This window comes from Pocillopora verrucosa, chromosome 12 (genome assembly GCF_036669915.1).
Source record: "Pocillopora verrucosa isolate sample1 chromosome 12, ASM3666991v2, whole genome shotgun sequence".
NCBI lineage: Eukaryota > Metazoa > Cnidaria > Anthozoa > Scleractinia > Pocilloporidae > Pocillopora > Pocillopora verrucosa.
The window spans coordinates 11,796,782-11,819,324 of NC_089323.1; the positions used below are offsets into that span (position 1 = coordinate 11,796,782).

The 22,543-nt window shown below is 38.0% G+C and overlaps 4 protein-coding genes across 4 annotated transcripts; 3 read left to right on the plus strand and 1 right to left on the minus strand.

The window, feature by feature from the left end:
- The first annotated feature begins 40 nt into the window (after window positions 1-40).
- LOC131792628 (protein FAM32A-like) lies at window positions 41-1,905 on the plus strand. The gene is made up of 4 exons (XM_059110039.2): window positions 41-151; window positions 317-473; window positions 861-914; window positions 1,700-1,905. Exons 1-4 carry the CDS (start codon window positions 78-80, stop codon window positions 1,766-1,768), a joined length of 354 nt encoding a protein of 117 aa, XP_058966022.1. The 5' UTR covers window positions 41-77; the 3' UTR covers window positions 1,769-1,905.
- A 1,155-nt stretch (window positions 1,906-3,060) lies between these two features.
- On the minus strand, window positions 3,061-5,098 carry LOC131792627 (Na(+)/H(+) antiporter NhaA-like). Its single transcript, XM_059110038.2, has 2 exons — window positions 4,403-5,098; window positions 3,061-3,473 (listed from the first exon to the last, which is right to left on the minus strand). The coding sequence occupies exons 1-2, from the start codon at window positions 4,821-4,823 to the stop codon at window positions 3,061-3,063; spliced, it is 834 nt and encodes a 277-aa protein (XP_058966021.1). The 5' UTR covers window positions 4,824-5,098.
- A 210-nt stretch (window positions 5,099-5,308) lies between these two features.
- LOC131792624 (E3 ubiquitin-protein ligase Topors) lies at window positions 5,309-13,478 on the plus strand. The gene is made up of 7 exons (XM_059110033.2): window positions 5,309-5,718; window positions 6,416-6,534; window positions 7,979-8,220; window positions 8,668-8,738; window positions 9,408-9,546; window positions 10,307-10,512; window positions 11,287-13,478. The coding sequence occupies exons 1-7, from the start codon at window positions 5,376-5,378 to the stop codon at window positions 12,705-12,707; spliced, it is 2,541 nt and encodes an 846-aa protein (XP_058966016.2). The 5' UTR covers window positions 5,309-5,375; the 3' UTR covers window positions 12,708-13,478.
- Window positions 13,479-17,717: 4,239 nt separating this feature from the next.
- Window positions 17,718-18,665, plus strand: LOC131793382 (melanocortin receptor 4-like). The gene has a single exon (XM_059110788.2). The coding sequence runs from the start codon at window positions 17,718-17,720 to the stop codon at window positions 18,663-18,665; it is 948 nt and encodes a 315-aa protein (XP_058966771.2).
- The last annotated feature ends 3,878 nt before the right edge of the window (window positions 18,666-22,543 follow it).

Consider the following 22,543-nt stretch of genomic DNA (forward strand, 5'->3'; position numbering starts at 1 on the left):
GTGACCAATATACGTGACCTTGTGCCGTTAGTCGCTCCCAGAAATCAACACTTGCTTGGTATCGAACAAATTTCAAAATGGCAGACGCTTACGAAGGAGTCAGTCGTGGTACTTTGAAGCTAAAAGGAGTTACAGATGGAGGTGTTAAGAAGTAAAAATTTCATTCATTTTACATTTTTAGTCATAGAGTTTTAGATTTCTTCGATTTCCTCAAGAAATTTTCCTTTTACAAAGGAAGATTTCGCTTCTCAACTTTGATAGTTTCTTCGAACCGTCAAGTTTAGCTGTGTCCATGCTTCCCCTTTGTTCCATTTAGAAAGAAAAAGAAGAACAAGGCAAAGAAGGCGCTTGAAGATATATCTCAGAGTACCTCTAAAGGAAAAATTGATCGAAGTGAAGAGGATCACGAAGAGGAAACGGTGGATACACGGACACCAGCCGAAATGGCTTATGATAAAATCAAAGAGAAAAGAGTGAGTGTCTTATCACTTTCTTATCACTTTCTTTCAGGCCCGTGTGGAAGGGATCCTGTCGTTTTGATCCATGCTCACTCGCACTGTAGTAAGATAAGCAGGAAGTATCGGCAAGGTTGTTTGGTTTTTGTAAACTGAGTCGACATTGTAAATTGGTCCCCGTGGAGAGTTCTGAATTGTAAAGCTGATATTTACTGTTAGGAGAATTAGACGCTGATCACTCTCGGGTTTGAGGGGTTGAACAAATCAGTTAGAGTAACACAGAGTAGAAATCTCTAGTTATCAGTTATCGTTTCAAATTTAATTTGCTTTTTATCATTTTCACAGGTCAATATAATTTCAAAATTAACCGATTTGTTTTTTTTGTTGTTGTTTTTCTTCACTTAGGCAGCAGAGAGGATTTTGAAGAAGGCAGAGAAAACCCACAAACAAAGAGTTGAGGTATGTACATTCAAACATATACTCCAAAATGTATTAAGGATATGTCCAGAAACCTTATAATTTTTATCTCCATTATGGTTGATGAATTGATAACCAGCTGAATATTACACACACATTTTGATTGTTTTTACTTATGATCTATTGGAGGACAGATGCATTTTTCATATAAAGCAAATAAACTCTATGTTTCTGAGGGTCAGTACAGAAACAGAATACAGAAGACATCAAAACATCAGTGACATACATGTACTTGGCTGTGCCTCATGTGCCAAATGTGTTCTTACCAGATTTTGACAATGCAACGTGGAATGTGTATGTAGAATAGTGATTATGAAAATCTACCAACTTGATGCAGTTTCAAGATTCTGAAAAATAAACTAACCACAGAACTATTGTCTTCAAATTGGCCAATAATTAATCTATGGATATCACCATTTGGAAATCAACAAAATGCCCTCTAAAGCTGCTGTTAAGAAATATTTTATGACAGTCTTTTGAATTGAATCTGTGTTGCTCAAGAAAAAGTCCCACTATGATCACGGCTGTGTTTATTTTATCATTATTAATTTTTTTTTTATCATAATTCATTTTTTTTTAATATATCTGTCAACTCACCCATTTCAAGTTTACATGCACCGTTGATAATAAACAAATCAGCCTCTGTGAGAGATTTTGATAAGGAGGCAAACCAGAAGTACCTTAAAATGTGGAGCATTGATCCTTGATGAGTATTAATTATTTTGGACATGAGGGCTTTAATGTTATTGTTTTGTTTTGTTTTTCAGAAATTTAATGATTATCTTGATGGTCTCTCAGAACATTATGACATACCAAAAGTCAGCTGGACTAAATGATCTTCCCATCATTTTGATAACATTAATCAGTCGCTCACTGGAGAGAAAGCAATAAAACTGTTCCTTTTCACAGTGGATTTTGCAAGGAAAAACATACTGTACATAAGATTTATCATTAAAGTGATATACCACTAATAGTCCTGAATTGCAAGGGTCTCACCAGAGAGCATTAGGTAACATTAGAACAGGAGATGTTTTGCAACATCACAGTGATTGATTCATTTCAGTAGAAGTGGGTAAAGAGAGGGGGACCCCTTCCAGCCCACTTGCCTACTGCCGTCCCCATGGATAGTAAGAAAGGATGCTCTCCTACCCCTACTCTGCTATAGAAACCTAAAGAAGACAGCAAGTAGTTGAGACTCACTTGCTGTTAGTAAATATGCACACACTTTAGGCTTTGAATTAATCAACAACTGCACATGTGCTTGTAAAATCCCATTTTTACTCTGACAGTTGTGTCGCCTTTGATAACTTGGTAACTTTGATAACACAAGAAGGCCAAACTAAATGAGGAAAGTAAGTGTACAATCACACTTAAACTGATTTTAATCAAAGATAACTCAAACACATATAACTATTTATTTATTTACACACAAAATATTCTTATACTTCATTTAGCTTACACAAAATCAGTATTGTTACAACAGTGTTTCAGGTGGCATCTCCTGTGTAACCAAACATGCTTACAGAATACCTTTGCTTTGCATCCTTTACAGCTGTTCTTTGGGTTTTCTTTCTAAGTGTTCAGTTACTCCTGATAGAGCAGCTGTACAAAGGACTAGCATTTGCATGGTTAAATGTCATCCTGTTAATGAATTATAGATGTTTTGACTTAATGTTTCCAAATAATATTGGATTGTTAGGATGGAGGAAATCCTGATGTGAACAGAGCACAGCTGTAGAGAGGGGGTGGGGTAAATTTATTCTGAACCTTTTTGCTTTCCCAAGGTTTTCATTCTTACAACAACTTCAATAGAAAACTGTCTCATTTGTCCCAGACTTCTTGGTCTTGCCAATTCAAAATGATGGCTACAACACTATATCAGAATATTTAGCACCTGCTTGCTGGAAAGTATACCTACTATAAATACTGAAAGGGTTTGAGCCAACATGGAACTATCAAAACTAACATGCTGCTTACTTTGCTCAAATTTGATAACTGAATAAAGCTGTATGTTTCCTTAAGTCTTTATAAAAATTGTTTGTAATTAAAAAAGAACATGATAATAATTAGAAAAAAATTCATTGACAAAAGAATTGCAATGAGTTTTTTGTAACAAGTATATTGTAGTTTAAGGTCTGTATTGTTTTAAAGTCAGCTCTTCCAACATGTCATTAATAGATACCTCAACTTTCATCTGAGTAACAAGATTTCTAAGTCTACCCAGAACACCACTTGGAGGCTCACAGCGCTCAAATTTGACATTTCTGCCAAACCTTGCCTGACAAACAGCTCTTAAATCAGAACAGGTATTATCAGCTAAACCAAATGAGACAGCATCCTTGCCAGTGAAAAAATCACCACTAAATACAGTTTTATGTTTAACATCAAGTGATGGTCGCCTTTCCTTCACCAATTCAATGAAGTTCCCATGAATCTGCTTTAGCACATTTGTTACATAATCAACATCATCTTGCTTGAGAGGGCTGAACGGATCCAATCGAACCTTGTGCTCACCTGAAGTGAAAATGCGGGACTCCATACCTAGATAACGAAGAAACAAAGAAAGAGAACAGTCACAACCATCCGCTGTACCTTCAGGTTAATTAGATATGTACCTGTAGTAGCCCTTAACCCTTTTACTCCCAAAATCTCATTGGTAACTCTTCTTACTGTCTGCCATACAGTTCTTGTGCTGTTAGTTTGGAGAATTTGGTTTTAGATCCATGTATAATCCCCTAATTGATATTTTTCTTCATTCTCATCACTTGTCTGCTTGATATTGTACTGATATTGTGGGGAGAAATTCTGCCTTGGTCACTCATGGGAGTGAAAGGGTTAAGAGTAACCAGCATCTAATTTCTTCTTACAGTTATAGTACTAGATTATTCATTATGATCATGAGAATAAATTGAAGAAAATGATTGTCACACTGTAACTTTGATTGTTTAAATAATTCCCCTTGTGAATACCAAAGGAAGTGTATAGAGAAGAGTATGGAGAAAAATTTCAATGTTAGGGTGTTAAGGTAAAAATATTTGCCTAGTGTTAAATTCTCCATATGGTCACAACAAAAAAATTAGCATCCTGTTTTATCAGGATTTTAAGTAGTGCTTTCTATGAAGGAAACACAAGGGGGGGACTGACACTAGCAGGAAGGCAGAATTAAGATGAATTTTGAATAAGGGAAAAAGATAGGTGAATTCTGAGGGAAAGGAACTTCCCCCCCCCCCCCAACCCTGTCAACCTTCAATCTAAAAAAAGCATCCCATGCTGCACAGAGAGTTGCAATTTTGTAGAAATAAGGAGGGGTAAGTATGTGAATAGCAAATAATCCGGGGGGACCCATGAAAAAGGGGATATGTGATTCAGGTGCTTCATTTGAATACCCCATCACAAAGAAAGAATCAACCGCTTCAACTCCTCAATTCCTCGCAGAATGAAAATATTTGACTTGTGATTTATCTACCAACCTAGTTTCTTTATAGTTTCCTGGAAGCCAAACCCTTGAGAAAGAGCACCAATGCTGCCAATAATCGTGTTTGGCTCCACGAAGATTTCATCACCCGCCAATGCCAAAATGTACCCCCCGGAGGCGGCCAAGTCTTCCGCAAATGAAAGCACGGGGATTTTGGTTGCTTTAGACAAAGCCCGTATTCGATTAAAAATTAAGTTTGATTGAACTGGGGATCCTCCTCCGCTGTTTATCTCCAAGCATACAGCTCTTGGCCTAACTTTCTTGGTGGCGAACGCTTTGTCCAGGTGCTTCTCAACTTTGCGTAAATTCAAAGAACCTGGCCCTCGTCGAGTCTGAGAAACGATTGTGCCTTCCAGACGAACGATTCGAACAACATTCTTCGGAGAAGGACGGACTAAATTTCGAATGATGTTCATGATCGCGGTTAGCTAATTCCTATGCAACAGTGGTTGAGTATGACAGTAACCCGCACAATCTCCTGGCACCATGGGCGCTAAATAATAACCTTTGGGAGAATGGAATCGCGATTTTAACTGCGCATGACAGAATTTTTGGAAATGCCTTCCGGTTGACTCCCGAGCAATGACAACATGAACACTTTATTCATTAAACAGCCAGAATTCGACTCGCAGAAGGAGACATTACGGTTTAACCTTCACCTAGTCTGTCTCAATCTCGAGCCCAGGGTCATTCTGGCTTCTTGTCAGTTGTATGGTTGCCAAATAACTATTATTTAAGCGACCATACCGCTTACAAGGAGCCAAAATGACCCTGGGCTCGAGATTGGGGCCAGTAAAAATAAATCGGTGCAAATACATGAGGAGCTTTTTGTCCTTTTTTGGAACGAGTGACCCGCTTACCAATAATATTCAGTACGCAGGCTCAAAAGTCAATCGGCTTTTAAAGGTGCTGAGTGAGAAAGAAATCTAACTACTATATACCTACTAGGAAATAGCTTCTTAATATTTATGGAGGATCGAAAAGACAGTCCACCGGAAGAAGATGCCAAACTCGACACAAATGAAATGTGTAGTGGAAAATCTTCGATTCCCCAGATAGAAAAATATGATAACACCAGTTCTGGGCTTCAGTCTACGCAATCAGAACTGTACGCAGAAAATGTTTCTTGCGATATAGTGGAGCTCAGCAGTGATGATGAAGTTCAAATCATCGATGTGAAAAGAAAATCCTGCGAGAAAAATCTGCAAGCAGATGATCAATGTTCTTCTGGAAGGACTAGTCCGAAAGATGCAACATGTTCGGTTTGTCTCAGTGAATATGATAACAAAGCATTCCTTGATAAGTGCTTTCGTATCCTTTTGATGAGTGAAATATGAGTTTAGATGCGTGAATGAGCTTGAGGTAAAGATTCGATGAAAATAAATTGTTTTCTTAGAAATCCAGCAGCAAAGTGTAACGATCACCCAGATTCGTGAGGGTTTGATTTGTGCAAATTAGACATTTACCCTCCTTGTATGTGTTGGGTAATCTGTGCAATGATATTGCTGTCATGGAATTTACGTGGGTTGAGGGGTAGAGTGTTTCATTTTGTGGATCCTTTTTTTATATTACTATATTTTTTACTCATTTCTCCTGCAGTTTAAAACTAATAAAATCTCTCCCTTTCATCTCAAAGCCAGGTCAGGCATGATTCAGACTTTTGTAGTCCCATCCCTTCATGGTATAATTCAAATGCTTGCGACGTCTGCCTTTAACAGAGAACCTATGCAAGTTGGACACCTATTAGAAGTTAACCCTTTAACCCCTAAGAGTGACGAGCTTCTAATTTTGCCTTACAATATCACCCCTGAATCAAACATTAAGGTCACAAGAATCCATGATCAAGGGAATGATCACTTACTAAAAAAGCTCTTGATTGTTAAAAAAATTCTCCTTGTCAGCACCTCAGGAATTGTATAGAGAACAGTATGGAGAATGTGCTTACTGATCTTTAGGGTGTAATGGGTAAATGCTATAAAACAATGTTGAACCTTAACCTATCTTGTAGATGCTTTTTGTTACTTCTGTATTTTACAATGGTCAGAAATAGTCAGGACCTGTCCCCTGTGCAAATCGAGCTTTACATCAATTATTCACAGTGTCAAATCTATGGACAATTACCAGCAGGTAATCATGATGAACACTTTGAAATTTAACCTTATAACCCAATGCCTGAACCTCCAATACTACCTGAGTTTAAGTTCCCCGATGTAACAAGTTAAAAGCCAAATTTGCCCCACTTTGGTCTAGAGCTAAAGTGCATAGCTCAAGGACCATGAATGGAAAGGTATAAAATCATGAACACCTGTAACTGCCATTTTGAACTGCCCTAAAAAAAGCCCTGTAGGCCAAAAGTAGGCTGAAAGTCGGCCAGAAGTTGGCCAACAGTCAGCTGAGTATTGTCCTACAGGCTTTTTTCTGATCACTCAGTTGAGAGAAATCTTGAGAAGGACTGGTGTCAGTGATGGTGACTTACACTGTGGCAACCTTTGTAAAAGACGTCAATCCTATTCTTGAATAGCCTTGTCTGGACAATCAGACTACGTGATAAGAAGACAAACTGTATCAGTGCTGAATTGGTGGGAGAGTATAACAGGATAATTTATTATTATCAACTGAGTTGATAACGTAATTTGGCCACTGTAAAGAGTTTCATAGCTGAAGTTTCAATCACTAGCCCTTTTTCAGAGCAAAGATCAAGGGTTAATGCTCAAAACATCAACTTTGAAACATATTATGGTTACCAATTTAGGCTATCAACTCAGTTGATAATAATAAATTACCTAGAATCAGAAGATGTTTATTATACTTTTATTGTATATCAGTTTGGTTTAAAAGAATGAACTCAGGTACTCAGACTACAGCCAGCATCAAACTTAGTCGACACAGTGTTTAAACAGATTTTTTTTTAAGTGAAGAATAACACTTTTGTTTGCACTACACTATAAATAATGTACAAAACTAACCCCTTAAAGTTCATGTAAGCAAGATACAACATTGTTTTTTTTGGGGGGTAGGGAAGGGGCTGATTAGTTTCACTTGAAGGGTTGAAAAGATCAATGTATCAAGATCAATGTATCAATTTTGTTGTGGATTGTAGCTGATGAAAATCAAAAGCAAAACAGACGAATTAAAAAATTTTGAATGTTTGATCATCAGCATATTTGATTCAAATTATGAGTAATGAGAGGGATGCATATAGAAAAAGCCTTGAGGGAGATGCAGTGAGGCAATGTTATCTCATAAATGCAATTTTTGCCTTACAATGAAAATTTTATTTCATTTTAAAAGTAATGGTAAAGCAACTTGAAAGAGAATGGAACACTGTATCTGAGGAAAAGCTATGATTACAAGGATGTGCCTGCACTCCTAAATTTTATTTCGAACTGACGCATCTCTAAATTTCATTCGGCAATTGGTAACTTCAAGAAGCAGTGTTCATCTTTGATTTTCTTAACTGTCTTTTCCAGGAATTTTGATTACACTTATGACATGTACAGAAAAGTAACAACCCCAGAAAGGTGTTCTGTAGGTATAAGCCATTTCAAATAACTCTTTCTTTTGGTATCAGCATTTTCTCTCCAAACCTGACTCACATGTGCCAACCAACCAGCAACAATTTCAAAGTGATGGGAGACGTTTCCGCTACAGAACAACATTAACTGAAGGACACAGACAACAGCAGCAACAACAGATGCAGAGTCAACAACACCATTGGAATGAGACTGGCATCTGGGGGCAGCCAGGTAGACGACAGCAGGCTCATGTTGCAGCACAAAGAGATAGAAAGACAGTGGGTCGTGAAAGGAGAAGGTACTCTCTTGTATCTGTTTACATGTGCAGGCCTGTACCTAGATGTGAAATTGATACACACCAAAGACTAAGCTTTGAATCAAGATAATGGCTTTTCCCTCCTCTTCCCCCCTTCCCCTCCCCCCACCCCTCAGGGGTTATCAAATAGTAATTTCTCTTAGCAGTATCACTACATAGTCAGGCCTTGGTGCATTTGTACATGCAAATGCATGTAGGGAATGATAAAAGATGAAATAAATACACGTATTTGAGTGTAAAGCACTGCACATGAAATTTTTTCCTATGGCACGTAGGTAACTGCATGTACTGGAAGCTTGTGCAACCACAATTTACATGCACCATATGCTCATGGGGTCCTGCAGAACATGCGGGCATTGCTGTATATTAGAACTTTCTCAAATACACACCAGTACAATGAATTAAGTGTTATTCTTTTGTTCAACACAGGACCATCTACAGAAATAACTTATGGGTGCAAAGAGTTACTCAGACAGGACGTCCGAGGCAGAGAGAAATTTGTAAGTTTTGAGATTATCACATAATAAAAGGCTTGATGTTATTCTTATTTCCAAGTTTTGGATACAATATTCGCAAACGAGAGAGTAAGGGATAGGATATTAAACAAGTGCATTTATTTATTACTATATAAAGTCAATACAATATCAAGCTCTTAACTTGTATTTAGTGCCTGAATATTTTAGTCATATATACTAAAACAGGGGGAAAGTGTTGAAGACACACTCTGATTGACTACTGAAACTCCAAATATCCCTCACTATTGACCTCCGAACGACACATGCGAAATTTGCGCCTGAAAATGCTGTAATCGCTGCAGGAATAAATTGGTTAAATTCATATTGATGCGCTCAGTATATCATGTCATTGTTCTAGTTTATACTAAAACAGTTATACACCTCTGTGTCGGTGGCTGGTGGTGGATATTTAGTTTGCCTTTTTTGCTTGGTGAATATCCACGTGAATAGTTGTTAATATCAGATATCAGTTACAACCTCTGTGGGCAGGGGGGTAAGGGGTTCATGGGGGAAGGAATTCTAGGGGGTAGAGGGTAACGTTACACTTTGGGGGAAAAAGAATATTATTGGTTCCTTCATGCTACAAGACTTGATGTAAGCCTCCGCAGTAACATGTACCTGGGTGAGACTAAACTTGTTTTTTTTTTCTCGTAGCACCAGAATTTTTCCGTTCCAATCCTGCTTGCACCCACCGACTGATTCCATGGCTTACAAGAGATTTAAGGGCGTTGTTGAATGACGTGGAGAGTCATGTCAGTTTTGTTCTTCAGATTATTTTGTCTCTGATCAACAAGTAAGTCATGTTTAGATGTGAATCACTCCATGATTGTGTGGTAAGGAATGCCGTCTGTATCAGAATTACTTCTTGCCATTTAGATAACTTTTCGACTGAATATCGGAAATACGTGTGATCCGAGATTGTATTGGTTTTGCTTTACTTCGCTCTGTTATTGGTCCAGAAAACTCGCGCCACTCTCTTAATTAACCAATCAAATGTAAAACTAAAACAAATCACAACTCGGTCGCCTGCGTTTTCCCGCGCTTTAGTCAGTTTGGTTGTTTTTACTTATACTGTAGGTCTCATTGACTCTATTTAAGTATTTTCCTTTCTTCTGATTGGACATTGTCCTTACTTTGGTTCGAAAAGAGCTCTTTGACGCTTATTACGGCGCATAGAGAACTTATACCCCCTTGATCAAAACAACTAAACATCTCAGTTTAAGAATTAAACCTTTCTTTTTTTTTCACTGAAACGAGAAAAGATAGAAGATAGCCAAAACTTTTATGTGGATAAAGGGGGTAAGTTTCTAAAGAAACTGTGGTGCTGCGTCGGTGGGAGAGTGTAACAGGGTAATTTAGCATTATCATTTGAGTTGAAAAGGTAAATTGGCCAACGTAAAGGGTGTGAAAGCTATCGTTTCGAGCGTAAACCTCTCGTCAGAGCAAACTTAGACAGGCTAACGCTTGAAACGTTATCAACTCAATTGATAACAACAAATTACCCTTTCATGTAGATAGGCTGAGTTTTTAAATCTGTACTATTACATTTTCAGGGTTGAGCTTAGTTCTGAAGAGTTTTCTCGCCAGCTGCAGCCTTTCCTATTTGACAAAACAGATCATTTTATCCACGAGTTTATAGGCTTTGCTCGTTCGCCATTTGATATGAATGCTTATGATGAGCGTGCGCAGTACAGCTGGCCAAGTGAGTCAGAGCAGGAACCCAGAGATACGCCGACTGTGTTTCACAGTCAAACTTCAGGTCTGAACCGTTTATAACCATTTTCTATCGGAATTAAAGCCGTTGTATATGCAACGTTATTAGACCTAACCCTCCCTTGTTCGCTTTGTGGATTGTGTTGGCCGATGAGTTTACGTTGGCGTGGTGTATAATAGTATAATAGGATAATCCAAGGTAAACCTCTCCGAAGCGTCGCATGACTAGTGTTTTCATAAAAAGCCATGTTACAGTTGTGTACTTAGTCGCCAAGCCTTTGCTTTGAAGCGAGGCTGAAGGTGACTATGCTATGATAGAGACCAGCATCTAGTTAGCATGATAATAAAGACCAACAAAGTAATTTAAATTTGAAAAGCAGTAACGTTTGTATCAAACCAAGGTCAATCAGTCTTAGCTTCACTCCTGTTCAAAGGCTTGGCAACCAAGCAGGCAACTGTAAAATGGATTATACACGCTTAAATGGGAATAGAGGAGAGTAGTATAAGGAAAATAGTTGGGCAACGTTTACATGTGAATTTCCGTGGTGTAACACTCCAAAGCGTCTCATTAAGGTAGAATTCTCAAAAATAGTCAACGTTGGCATGTAATAATATTATTAGAAATTGTTAGTGCCAACAACGCGAAATTTTTCTTAACAGTTCGGCCGGGTAATGACAGCTTCAAATCCTCAACTTGGTTGGGGAAAAATTTAAAAAAAAATCAAGAAGGGAAAAGGAAGAACTTGAATCGGTTAAAAATAATTAATTTTTGAGGTATTCAACACAATATTAATGTCTAGCGGTCCCCTTTCTACATCAGGCTGGCATACACCTGTTCCAGGCCCCTCTGGCGAAACTCTGTGGCAAACAGACTGGAACAGAGATTCTCCAGCGCAGCAAACTGTAAACAACAGGTGGTCTCCAAGCTCATCACCAGGCACATCCGGACTAAATGGTCGAGCTGGTTTGGAAAGGACTGTGACCATCTCTTCATCGAACTCATCAGTTGGTCCGCAAACAACTCTAGTAGACATTGAACCCACGACAAATTATCAAGCGTCCAATGCGTCATCCGACTCTATAGGGCGTAGTAACAGAAAGAGGTCTTCCAAGGAAACTGTTGGAGAGAAGACACAAGTGGAAACGGAGAACAAGCATCAATACCATCACTATCATCGTAATTCACACAAACACAAATATAAAAGGAAAGAGTCTAAAAGATCGAGCGAGAAACGAGACAGAGGCACACTTTGTGGAGATACTAATCATGTTGATAATGGTTTAGGCCCGTCTTGTTCTACAAATCTCTCTATTGTTTCTTCAGAATTTTGTTCATCTCCACAGGAGTTTATTGTAATCAGCAGTGATACCTCTACCTCTCCGGTATCTTCCATTGTTCGGCCAGGACCTTCGTGCAACGATGCAACGCAATTTCAACGAAGGAAGGAAGGGTCTGGATCGCGGTCAAAATCTGGATTACGACTGCTGTCTAAAGGAATAGGAGTTATTCAAGAAGACAAACGTTCGCGAAGTCACTCTGTTAATGCTAAAACGCGCTCAAGGGATCGTTCACTTTCGGTTGAAGAGCGTGCGATTGAAGAACATCGTCGATGGCGATCAAACTCTGGGGAAAGACGGTTGAGAGATGACAGTCAACGTTTATCTCCGTCAAGAAAATCTGGTAAGCACAGTCAAGAAAAGATAGGAAAGTCCTCTTTAAGTCCATCCCAGACTCACTGCAAACGTAAAACGCGCGGCGAGAAAATTGACAGTAGACGAACAAAGGAGTATGGTCGATCTCGTTCAAGATCGGGGTCTTACTCTCGAAACTCCAAATCACGACACTCACGATCACAGAAATCACGGACAAGGGACTTACGATCACGCAGATCACGATCAAGGTCGAGAGGTTCGCAGTCACAGAAATCCCGATCACGCGAATCAAGATCGCGAAATTCACATTCCCAGTCACAAGACTCTCGAAACTCACGATCTAATTCACAATCAAGATACTTCTCACGAGCTTGCACGCCTCTGTCATCGCGAACGCACTATAGGGTTTCCCGCTCGCGCAGTTCTTCTATATCAACAGCGAACTCTGAATCCAAAGTAAGGGAGTCAGCGTCGCACAGTAATGACGCTATTAAGAGGGAAATTGAAGATTTGGAAAGTCGCATAGTGGCTGACAAGAAGCGGCTTCTAAGGCTTTTAATGAAAAAGGAACAGGCGGAAACCGCTTAATTATGACAACAAACTAAAGATTAGTGATAAATTGTAGCGAACTGTTGGTTTATCAAGTTATCTTTAAATTTGTTATTGCCTACCGAGACGAAATTCATGTAATTATGGAATAGTAAAAAAGTTATTTCTATATATATGTCAATCGGGCATTGTGGAGAATTGCAAAATTTAATTTTTGTGCAAAACCAATTTGGTATCAGAGATCTTTGGCGAGAATTGAAGCTTTTACCATCTTCCCCTATAACACATGAAATGAAGTCCAGATCAGAATAGCTTATCCGAATTTATTAGTAATAGAGTGACCAAGAAGGCATTCCTTTTTTCAACATAAGTACATTTTCCACTAGTAATCTGATAAGGAGAAAGGAAAATTCCTTAGATTCGTTCTTTCATGTAAAAACAAGTTATTAGAGTCAAAATGGTGAGAGTTTTAGTAGAGTAAAAAAGAAGGGATAACTGAGATTCTGAACGTGGAATGGATGAAAACGATGGAACTTGGGAGTACATCGTTAACCGCTGTATTGACTCAGGTCGTTTATAGCAGACGAATGACGCTTTTTAGGACACTGTTTTGTTAGGAGGAAAGTTTCGGATCGTACGCTTCTGAATCAGATCACACGAAGCAGTTTTTACTCCGCCAACCATAGGTTAAACGTCAGCGCATGTGCGAATGTTTTACTGATTTAAGTGGCTTGCTTTCAGGCTCTCAGTACCAGGTTGTCTCACAAGAGTCAACCACAACCACGCAAGCTTGACAAGTAAGCAAATCAATTTTTTATTTCTACCACAATTGCAAATATTTGATTGGTAACAGTGTGGTGGAGAACGTGATTGGTAGTGTGAGGTATCTGACCGTTAGTTAAGGTCAAATCTTCCTTCACTCCAGAATGTTTGGCCTCTTTAGCCTGCTAAGAGACAATGCCTCCCCCCCCCCCCCTCATACCTTGTAAACAGCAAATTTGCATGATAGAAAATGGCATATCTAACTGTCCATGTTGTGACATTAACACTGGATGAAAAAGACAGACATTTGGTCAAAATACATACGACACATTTCTTTCAGTTCTGCAACTGAGCAGAATTGGTCTCTATTCTAGTAAAAAGCCCTCAGCCAGTTTCTCAGATACTTGCCTATCTTGCTAAGATAGATGATGCAATGGCTTGATTGCCAATAAGCCTAACTGGTAACTTGTTATACCTGTTAGCTTCTACTAATATGTTCAAAAACTAAAACAAGTTTTTCATTTAAAGGGATTCAGTCAACTGGAACTACCAAGGAGATAGAGAAAGATGTTTTTTCGTCTTGTTACGAGCGCTCCAATGCTCTAACCACTGAGCCACAGAGACTCCACGGTGAGCGAGGTCTATTCCGAAGTTCATATGACACGCGCCTGCATACTGCTACGATCAGATATGTCGATAGCGTAATGTTTGTAGATAGAAATAAGAGAGATGGTAAGTTTTGAGCTCGGTAAAGAAAAAGAGAAAGTTGTTTTTTCGTCTTGTCACGAGCGTGGGACAAAGAAAAAATTCTGAGACGAATTGAGAATCACGACTGAAAGTAAAAAAGTATACATTACTTCAGCTACATCTCTAGCGTGATTATGATCTGCATCATGGTTGCCATAACACCAACACCTTAGTGCCTTTTTGAAAGCTTCTTTAAACTGCGGATTCATAATCCAATAGATGATTGGATTTAAGATACTACTATGGAACTTCAAACACAATGCTTTTCTAGGTGCTACATGGGGAGCATGATCTCCAGCAATGGCTACATTAGAAACTATGGATGGAGGACCCCATGTAGTTAACAGCGAGCAAACCACCTTGAAACAAGTCTTCAAAGTTTGATATCGGTACGATGGATCATTGGTGTAGCGACACCATTTTGCTCATCATTTGTTTTGATATTGTTTGTGCTTTCTTTCACTTTTTGGCAATTTTTCCAGTAGGAGTAAGATATCGAGCGTGCCGTCAAACCTCGATTGAAAAAACGACGAAATTGTATGGCAATCATTTTAGAAAGGTCAAGAGTCAGCGTGCTTGTTACTATGCCAGTATCCTACTTTTATTGCTCTTCGGTTCTACAGTAGTAATTTTCCCCTCACTGGTCATCGACCTTCATTGCTCTTGGTATGCATCATTACCGCTGTAATTCTTGCATGGGTCTGATTTGAATGATCGTTGCCACATGAACAATAATTGAATACCTTTTTGAAGGCATCTCTAAACTGCGGATTCATGATCCCATAGATGATTGGATTAACCAGGTTTCCGGAGAAAATAAAATACGGAGCTACCTTATGCACCTCAGCAGGTGGATAATCTCCAACAGCGGTTAAAAGAGCGCCTAAGCATGGAGGAGCCAAGGTAATTAAAAAGAAACAAACCACTATGAAACAACTCTTCAAAACTTTAATGTCGGTATGATGAAGCCTGGGAGTACCAACCTTATTTTGTGTGACATTGGTGTTAACGTTATCAGCACTTTTTTTTCACTTGCCTGTAAATTTCCCAATAGCAATAAAATATCGCAGATGTTAACATGACCCAGGTCCCTCCAGTAGTTGCTAGGACATAAGATAAGTCAAAGCTGCAAAGAAGGGAACTCGAGTCAAACTACAGCTTTCCCAATCCGTACAACGGAGGCGTGGCGATTATAAGAGAACACAGCCAGACGAGACTACAGTACAACCAAGCAACTCTTTTGCTGGGGAAGAACTTGATATACAAGGCTCGCTGGACGACTTTTATGTATCTGTTCATGACAATTAAGGCAATATTTAACATAGAGGCCACACCCATAGTAAGTCGTGATGTTGCGGTGACATGACACCATTCCTGGGTCAAATTTCAAGTTACCGTGTAAAGGGTCACCGTAAAGATTTCAGTCAGTGAAAGATTGTGAATAAACATTTTGGTGGTGGTTCGCCTCTCATAGTATATATTCATAACGTAAACTACCAGCACATTACCAAATATGGCGGTGGGGCAAATCAGGATCGCAATTGCTACCTCCATGACAATTTCTGCCCTCGAGCGGCTAAGAGGATCTGGGAAAGTTGCTTGGGACATCCTAGTCTGTAACAAATGAAGAATGAATCCATAGGACAATTTGAATTGCGAAAGACGCTATAGATAAGATTAATCCGTTTGAAACAACGATGAAATGCAATATGCAAGGACTTTGTTAAAGAATGAAGATATCCAACTCATCAAACTTCTTCCTCATAAAAAAAAAAAGAGGAAATAAACTTATATAAAATCAAATTTCTGAGAGTCTGGTCAAATGTCAAAGAATCACCAATTTTCTTTCCAATCTTTTTAAACCCGTGGAGGCAGAAATATCAAGGTATCTGTCAAGCTCCGGTTGAAACCTGGTCAAGAGTTTTTCCAAATTGTGTTTTTGTTGCGTCGACTGACTTTCGGAACACTATAATGCAAGAAAGCCAATATGCTTGAATTGTTTCATCCTTTCTTTCAAGCTGATTCAATACTTATTTCCTGATGAACAATGAGTTCAGTAATTGCAAGAAAATTACAAAGAATTAACCTATTTAAAGAGTTACCCTAACCCTACATATATTGTTCTATGATCGTGGGTAAAACGGTCTCATTCGTTTTCTCGACCAAATGAATTATTCTCAAACAAAAACTGCGGAATCGTTCAACCTTTGTCGGTACTTTAATTGCCTGTTTAATATGAGAAAGCTTTCAAGAATTAATACTAAAAAAACTCAATATTCTAGGTAACCGCTGGCAAATAAATCTCGTAATTCATTTCCTTAAGGGACAGGGGTAGTTTTCTATTCTCTGGTGAGGTCATCATCTTTTACAGTGGAAATGAAAGATATCTTTGTCGTATTTCGATACCTTTGATTGGAGCGGTACGAAAAGTTGAAAACCTATAATGAGTCAAGAGAGCTTGAGGATGAGTGTCCTAAAACCAGCACAAAAGGAAATACCATGATCGCTTTTCGAAGCAAATGACGAGGTTTATTACCACCGGTCATCTATAATATTTGATTTTCCGTTAAAACTCTAAAAAGCTTTCTCACATTAAGTAGGCAATTAAAGTGATGGCAGAAGAGAAATAATTACTCAGGTTATTGCTGCATAGAGATACATTTGATTGGGACAATGAAGGAGACTACCTAATTATGATTATAGCATTGTGAAAAAGGTTTTTTTTTCCGTTTGCTTTTCTGGAAACTACTAAACTCACTGTTCAGACCAGGAAGTAATTATGAAATCATTATGAGAGAAACAATTAAACAAGTTAAGGATAATGACTTTCTTGTGTTCTTGTGCTACGTTATGAATTATCATACTTGAGCGACTCAGTACACGAATATCTTATCAGTCATTCCTTTTTCCCTGCGAAAGGTTCAAGATTGTGGCATGGGTGGCCGGTAAGGACAATAATCTTGATTCTCCAGCCTCACTGAGTTACTACAAACGTGAGTATTTGAGAATATGTGTACTATATATGATTTAGCGAGAGACTACAAATACGAAGAAAACTATTAAAATAATCCGAGAGAAGCGATTTCACGTCGCCAGCTTAAAATGTTATTTTCTATTTCTTGAGACTGGGAATGGTTCAATACTCAACTGCACACAAATGGTGTTTTAAACACACTTCATCACTTCATCTAGGAATTAAAATTCATCTGGACTAAATACGGACAATTTTTAGCGCTATCAAGTTGCTATTAGACAGATAGCGGTAAGATCACACCGCTTTTTATGTCCACAACAGACACAAGAAAGAATTTTGAGGGAACATTTTCATTTCTTTTTGACACCTCATACAGTTTGTTTGCGCATTTTTAAATATGTTTTATTATATAAAAACAATGAAACCTGTTATGGAAGTCTTTATGCAATTATTCCTTTAAAAATTAAAGTTTCAGTGATCGTGGGTGGACGAGTGCTTTACAGATGAACTACACGCGGTTTTAATCACAGAAAACCTGTTAGAAATTCGAAACGACTGCAGAACTGATGATTGCAGCAACAAATTTAACAGTAGTTGGAACGCAGACGAAAACTTTTCAAGAACTGGCATGTTCCCCTCTTTTGGTTGGTGAATTACAAAAACAATCTTTTTGTTTCGCAGTTGTCAATATTCTCCTCTCCATAACTGCATTTCTTGGAAATTTTCTTATCCTTGTTGCCCTTCACAAGGAATCTTCACTTCATCCGCCGTCCAAATTTTTGTATCGTTGTCTTGCAACAACTGACCTTTTGGTTGGACTTCTTAGCCAGCCTCTTTCTGCTATTTACTATATGACGTTAGTTTGCGAAGACTGGAGTCTTTGTCGATACGCATGGGACACTGGGTACGTAACAGGCTATATATTATGTGGAGCGTCTTTGTTGACGATTATGGCCATAAGCGTGGACAGACTTCTCGCCTTGTTATTGGGGCTAAGATACAAACAAATTGTAACTTTGAGGCGCACATATATCATTGTAGCTACTTTTTGGGTTATACCTGGTGTTGCTGCTTTTTGCTATTTTCTGGATCCCCAGATTTCATTTTGGTGTAGCCTTATTGTTCTCCCGCCCTGCTTATTAATTTCAGTCGCCTCGTACGTTAAGATTTTCCGCGTTCTTCGTCGACATCACGCTCAGGTTGGAGATCATCTTCAACAAAAAACGAGGCAACCAAACGTACTGAACTTGGTGCGATTTAAAAAGGGAGTGTACAGTGCACTGTGGGTTCAGTTAGCCTTGGTTGTTTGTTTCCTACCATATAGTGTAATACAAATTAATATAGTTTACAGCAAAAAATATTCATCCCATTCTTACGTTACTTTTGGAATAGTTTCGTCTTTAGTGTTCTTTAACTCATCTCTAAACCCATTTCTTTACTGCTGGAAGATTAGAGAAGTAAGAGAAGCAGTAAAGCAGACAATCAGACAAGCATTTTGCTGTCCATGGGGTTAAATTGTTCTCCAGGTAAAATCATATTTGTACATATAAAGCTGACCCGTTAAGACTCGTTTGTTATTAATAAATGCTCGCCAGGTATCGTTTTGAATAGGAAGAAACGGGAAGCTCGTTATATAAACTAAGCTGTTGCGATGGATCGTATATTCCTGATATCAGATCTTCGCCAACAAAACAATAGATTAAGAAAAAACGAACTACAGTCACAATCAAATTTCTTTTTTCTTTTTAATTTTAATTTTAATTTTTAATGTAAATGGTCGTTTTAAATCCAGTAATTCAGTATGCCGCCAGTGTATACGTATTGTATATCAAAAGTTTATATATATTGTATAATTGTCGAAAGTGGTTTTGAAGTTCTGTCTTTCACTTTCACTTCAAGTCGTCTTACAAAGCCTTGTTCGTATGTATATGAAACCGTTTTCAAAAACGTTGCCGTTTAGTGATAAATATAAAATATACACGCTTGTCCTTTTTCTATTTAAACGTTGCTAACAACTTGATGAGGTCCTTAAAGCAGAGAGATACGAAGAAATGAGATGGTGCTTAAAGTGCTTTAAGAAGTGTAAATTATACGGAGGCCAAAGACATTATGGACATCACTGAGGTGGAAATATCACTCCGTTCTTGCAGGAGCAGGTTATCAATAACAAAAAAGATTCGAATTTGAAAACATATTATTGACGATAATATATTTTAAGTAAGACAAATAATAGCTGAAATCGAACCTCGATTGAAAAACGATGAAAAGGCGTATAAAATCATTGGCCATCTTAAATAGTTTAAAACTGAAGCTGAAGTTCCGAGCGTTAGCCCTTCGTCTATCGCTCTCACGAAGAGCTAACGCTCGAAACGTCAGCTTTGAAACTCTTACGGTAGCCATTTCACGTCATCAACTCAGTTGATAATACTAAATTACCCTGTTATACTCACCAAACGACGCAGCATCACAGTTTCTTTAGAAACTTACCCCCTTTATCAAGCAATCTCTACGAAATTAAACTTAGAAATAGAGAATAATACATGGGCGCGTGTAGATATAGAATTTCTCCTCGAGTGTTTAACTCGATAGCTCACGAGTGAGCGCAGCGAACGAGTGAGATGTTGAGTTGAACACGAGAAGACAAATTCCATATCTGCAAGCAACCATGTATTATTTTGTTTGTCATATAAAAACAATAGCCCTCAACTGAGAAGAAAAGCTGACTACATTAATGAATGAAAATAAATGAATCGACAATCCCCAAGTAACAATCGTAGAGTGCGTTGGCGCTAACTCTAAAGATGGAACAATGCGTCGAATCATGATTACAAAAAAACAATGGTCGTAATTTTCAATTAACAAAATTCTCATTTATTGACTTTGTCCTTACTGACAGAAGAAGTCTTTCAGGTAAACGGCCAAAATCGACTAGTGGCAAATCTTCCAGTTGTCGATTTTCATTTGTGTTTTAGTCGCCACAATTCGAGAAAGCTCCGACAAACAAGTTGTATTGAGAATCGTGAAGGCTTTGGCGTTTATTCATCAACCTGACCTAGCGACGCTAAAGACGAGTGACGTGTCAGCAGGTGATTGGCTATATCAACACACTTGAAAAAATACGATATTTTTTCACGTGTGTAGTTACGACTTTTCTAAGAGCCGGAAATCCCTGTATAACACCGCAGTTTACGTGATAAATATGTTTATTGAATATGTAGTTTAGGAGAAACTTTTGGACAAAAAACTAACATCACCATCATGCAATCATGACTTTCTTAATAGTGCACTGAAAGAAGCGACGGCAATGGCCTAGAAGCTTTGCTGAGTTTTTGTTTATTCCCAAGGAAAAAAAGAATATTGTCAATTTTATTTTTTCCTTTTCCTAGATAGTTACAAGGTTAATGCTTGCACATTGCAAGCCCATGTTTCCAATATCCATCTTCTGAAATAAAAAGGTTTTAAAAGGAGGAAAACGATCAAATGATTCACCAGCAGCAAGAATTTTTTATCTTATTGCATTTTACATCTAAATTCAATTTGATGTTTAGTTTTGTTTTTCATGCATGTTTACTGCAACTTGAATAACATTCAAAGATGTCTCTAACAATTTCACAGGATTCTCTTTGTCGCCTAAACGCAGAAACTTCTTTGGAGGTAACCCTCGTCATTCTGATTAGCTTGACTTCCGCACTTGGCAACGTCCAGATTGCTTTTGTTATAAATAAATAAGAAGAGGGGCTACATATCTACATATTTTCAAATACTGAATGCATCAATGTACCGAATCATTTTCCTTTTCGCTGTCAAGCTAGTTTTGAGTTCAACCAAAAATATTAAAAAATGGATCAGATAGTCATTAGCAATTGAATGTCCTGAGGTACTGTTTCCTTGAAAATCATTGATACAGACTGTATGGATTGGCACTTGGAATGAACAGTCTTTAAAGGAAATCAAAAGAATCCATACGGAGCAGCTTGATCTTACAAAGCCATGGCCATTTCGTGACTTTACTTTAAAAAGCTTCTCTCTAGACAATTGACGTCTCAAAGTCTTTCCTGGCTAAAAACGTGTGAGCCATGAAAGGGAGATGGGGTCGAAAATACGAGACAAATGCGGGTTTCCTAACGTCTGAGGCCTTGAAATGAGTCTTGCTTACTATGTGTCGTGGACGTTTTGCGAATTGCACCTTGTTGCGTTTAAACACTTCAGAGAACAAATAGTCGCCCCTGCCCTCTTGAGCATAAAGTAAGAAAAGTAATGAAGAGAAAAAAAAATTAATAAAAGTTCAAACAAAGATATTGACTTTTGATTGATTAATAGAACGCTTGAGATAAGTCCATCTTGTTAATTCCTATTTCTCGCTTTTATTGCATCCTATGGAGGAAAACATATCTTCATGAAAGCCATGGCCAGCTTACTGACACCCGTACTTATGCAGAAACCCACGATTTAGAAGGAACATTTTTTCCGAATTTATTTGCAAGGAAAAACGCTAACATGTCTTCTAGACAGTCTAACAAAAGTAAAACACGATGATGTCTCATTTAAATCCTGAGTGCAATATTTCTCTCACTGGAAACTTTTTATTAATCAAATTGTTGGTGGAAGATGGGCGAATACTGGCTTCATTCTGTTTCACGTGTTTGAGGTCGGACGCAAGAATAGCCTCGGTCCATAAAACGTAATAACCGGACGAAATTGAGTTTTATTCGGCGACATGCACTTTACGCAGGGTAAATAACAATTTGCAGCAATGGCTACATAAACTTAAAATATATCATATACAGGTAATTTTGAACTGCAGAATAAAAGAGAAATGACTCAGCACATTATTCTTAGCTGATTTGAAGTGATTTATTGGAATCTGATCACTATAGGTAATAGTCTAACAGTAAAAAAAAAAAAATGATGATAACTTGAGGAAGCTTGGCTGACTGCAAAAATTGAAATAAGTTTTTCAGTTGTTTGCAACTGTTTCAAAAAGCATTTTTGTTTACGGTGGAAACAAAAGATATCTTTGTCATATATCGATAACTTTGAAGTGTGCAATACGCAGAGCTGGAAACCTATAATGAGCCTAGAGAGCTTGAGGATGAGTATCCTAAAATCAAAACCCTAGAAATAGAATACCCTGGTCGCTTTTAAAAACAAATGACGAGGCTTATTACCACCGGTCATCTGTAATATTGAATTTTGCGTAGAAACTCTAAAAAGTTTTCTCAAATTTAGCAGACAATTAAATTGATGACAGAACAGAAATAATTACTCTTATTGTTACAAAGAGATATATTTGATTTAGGCAACTAAGGTGACTACCTAACTATGATCATAGCACAATTTTTAATCTATTGAGAAAAAAGGTTTCTTTTCCGTTTGCTTTTCTCGAATCTAC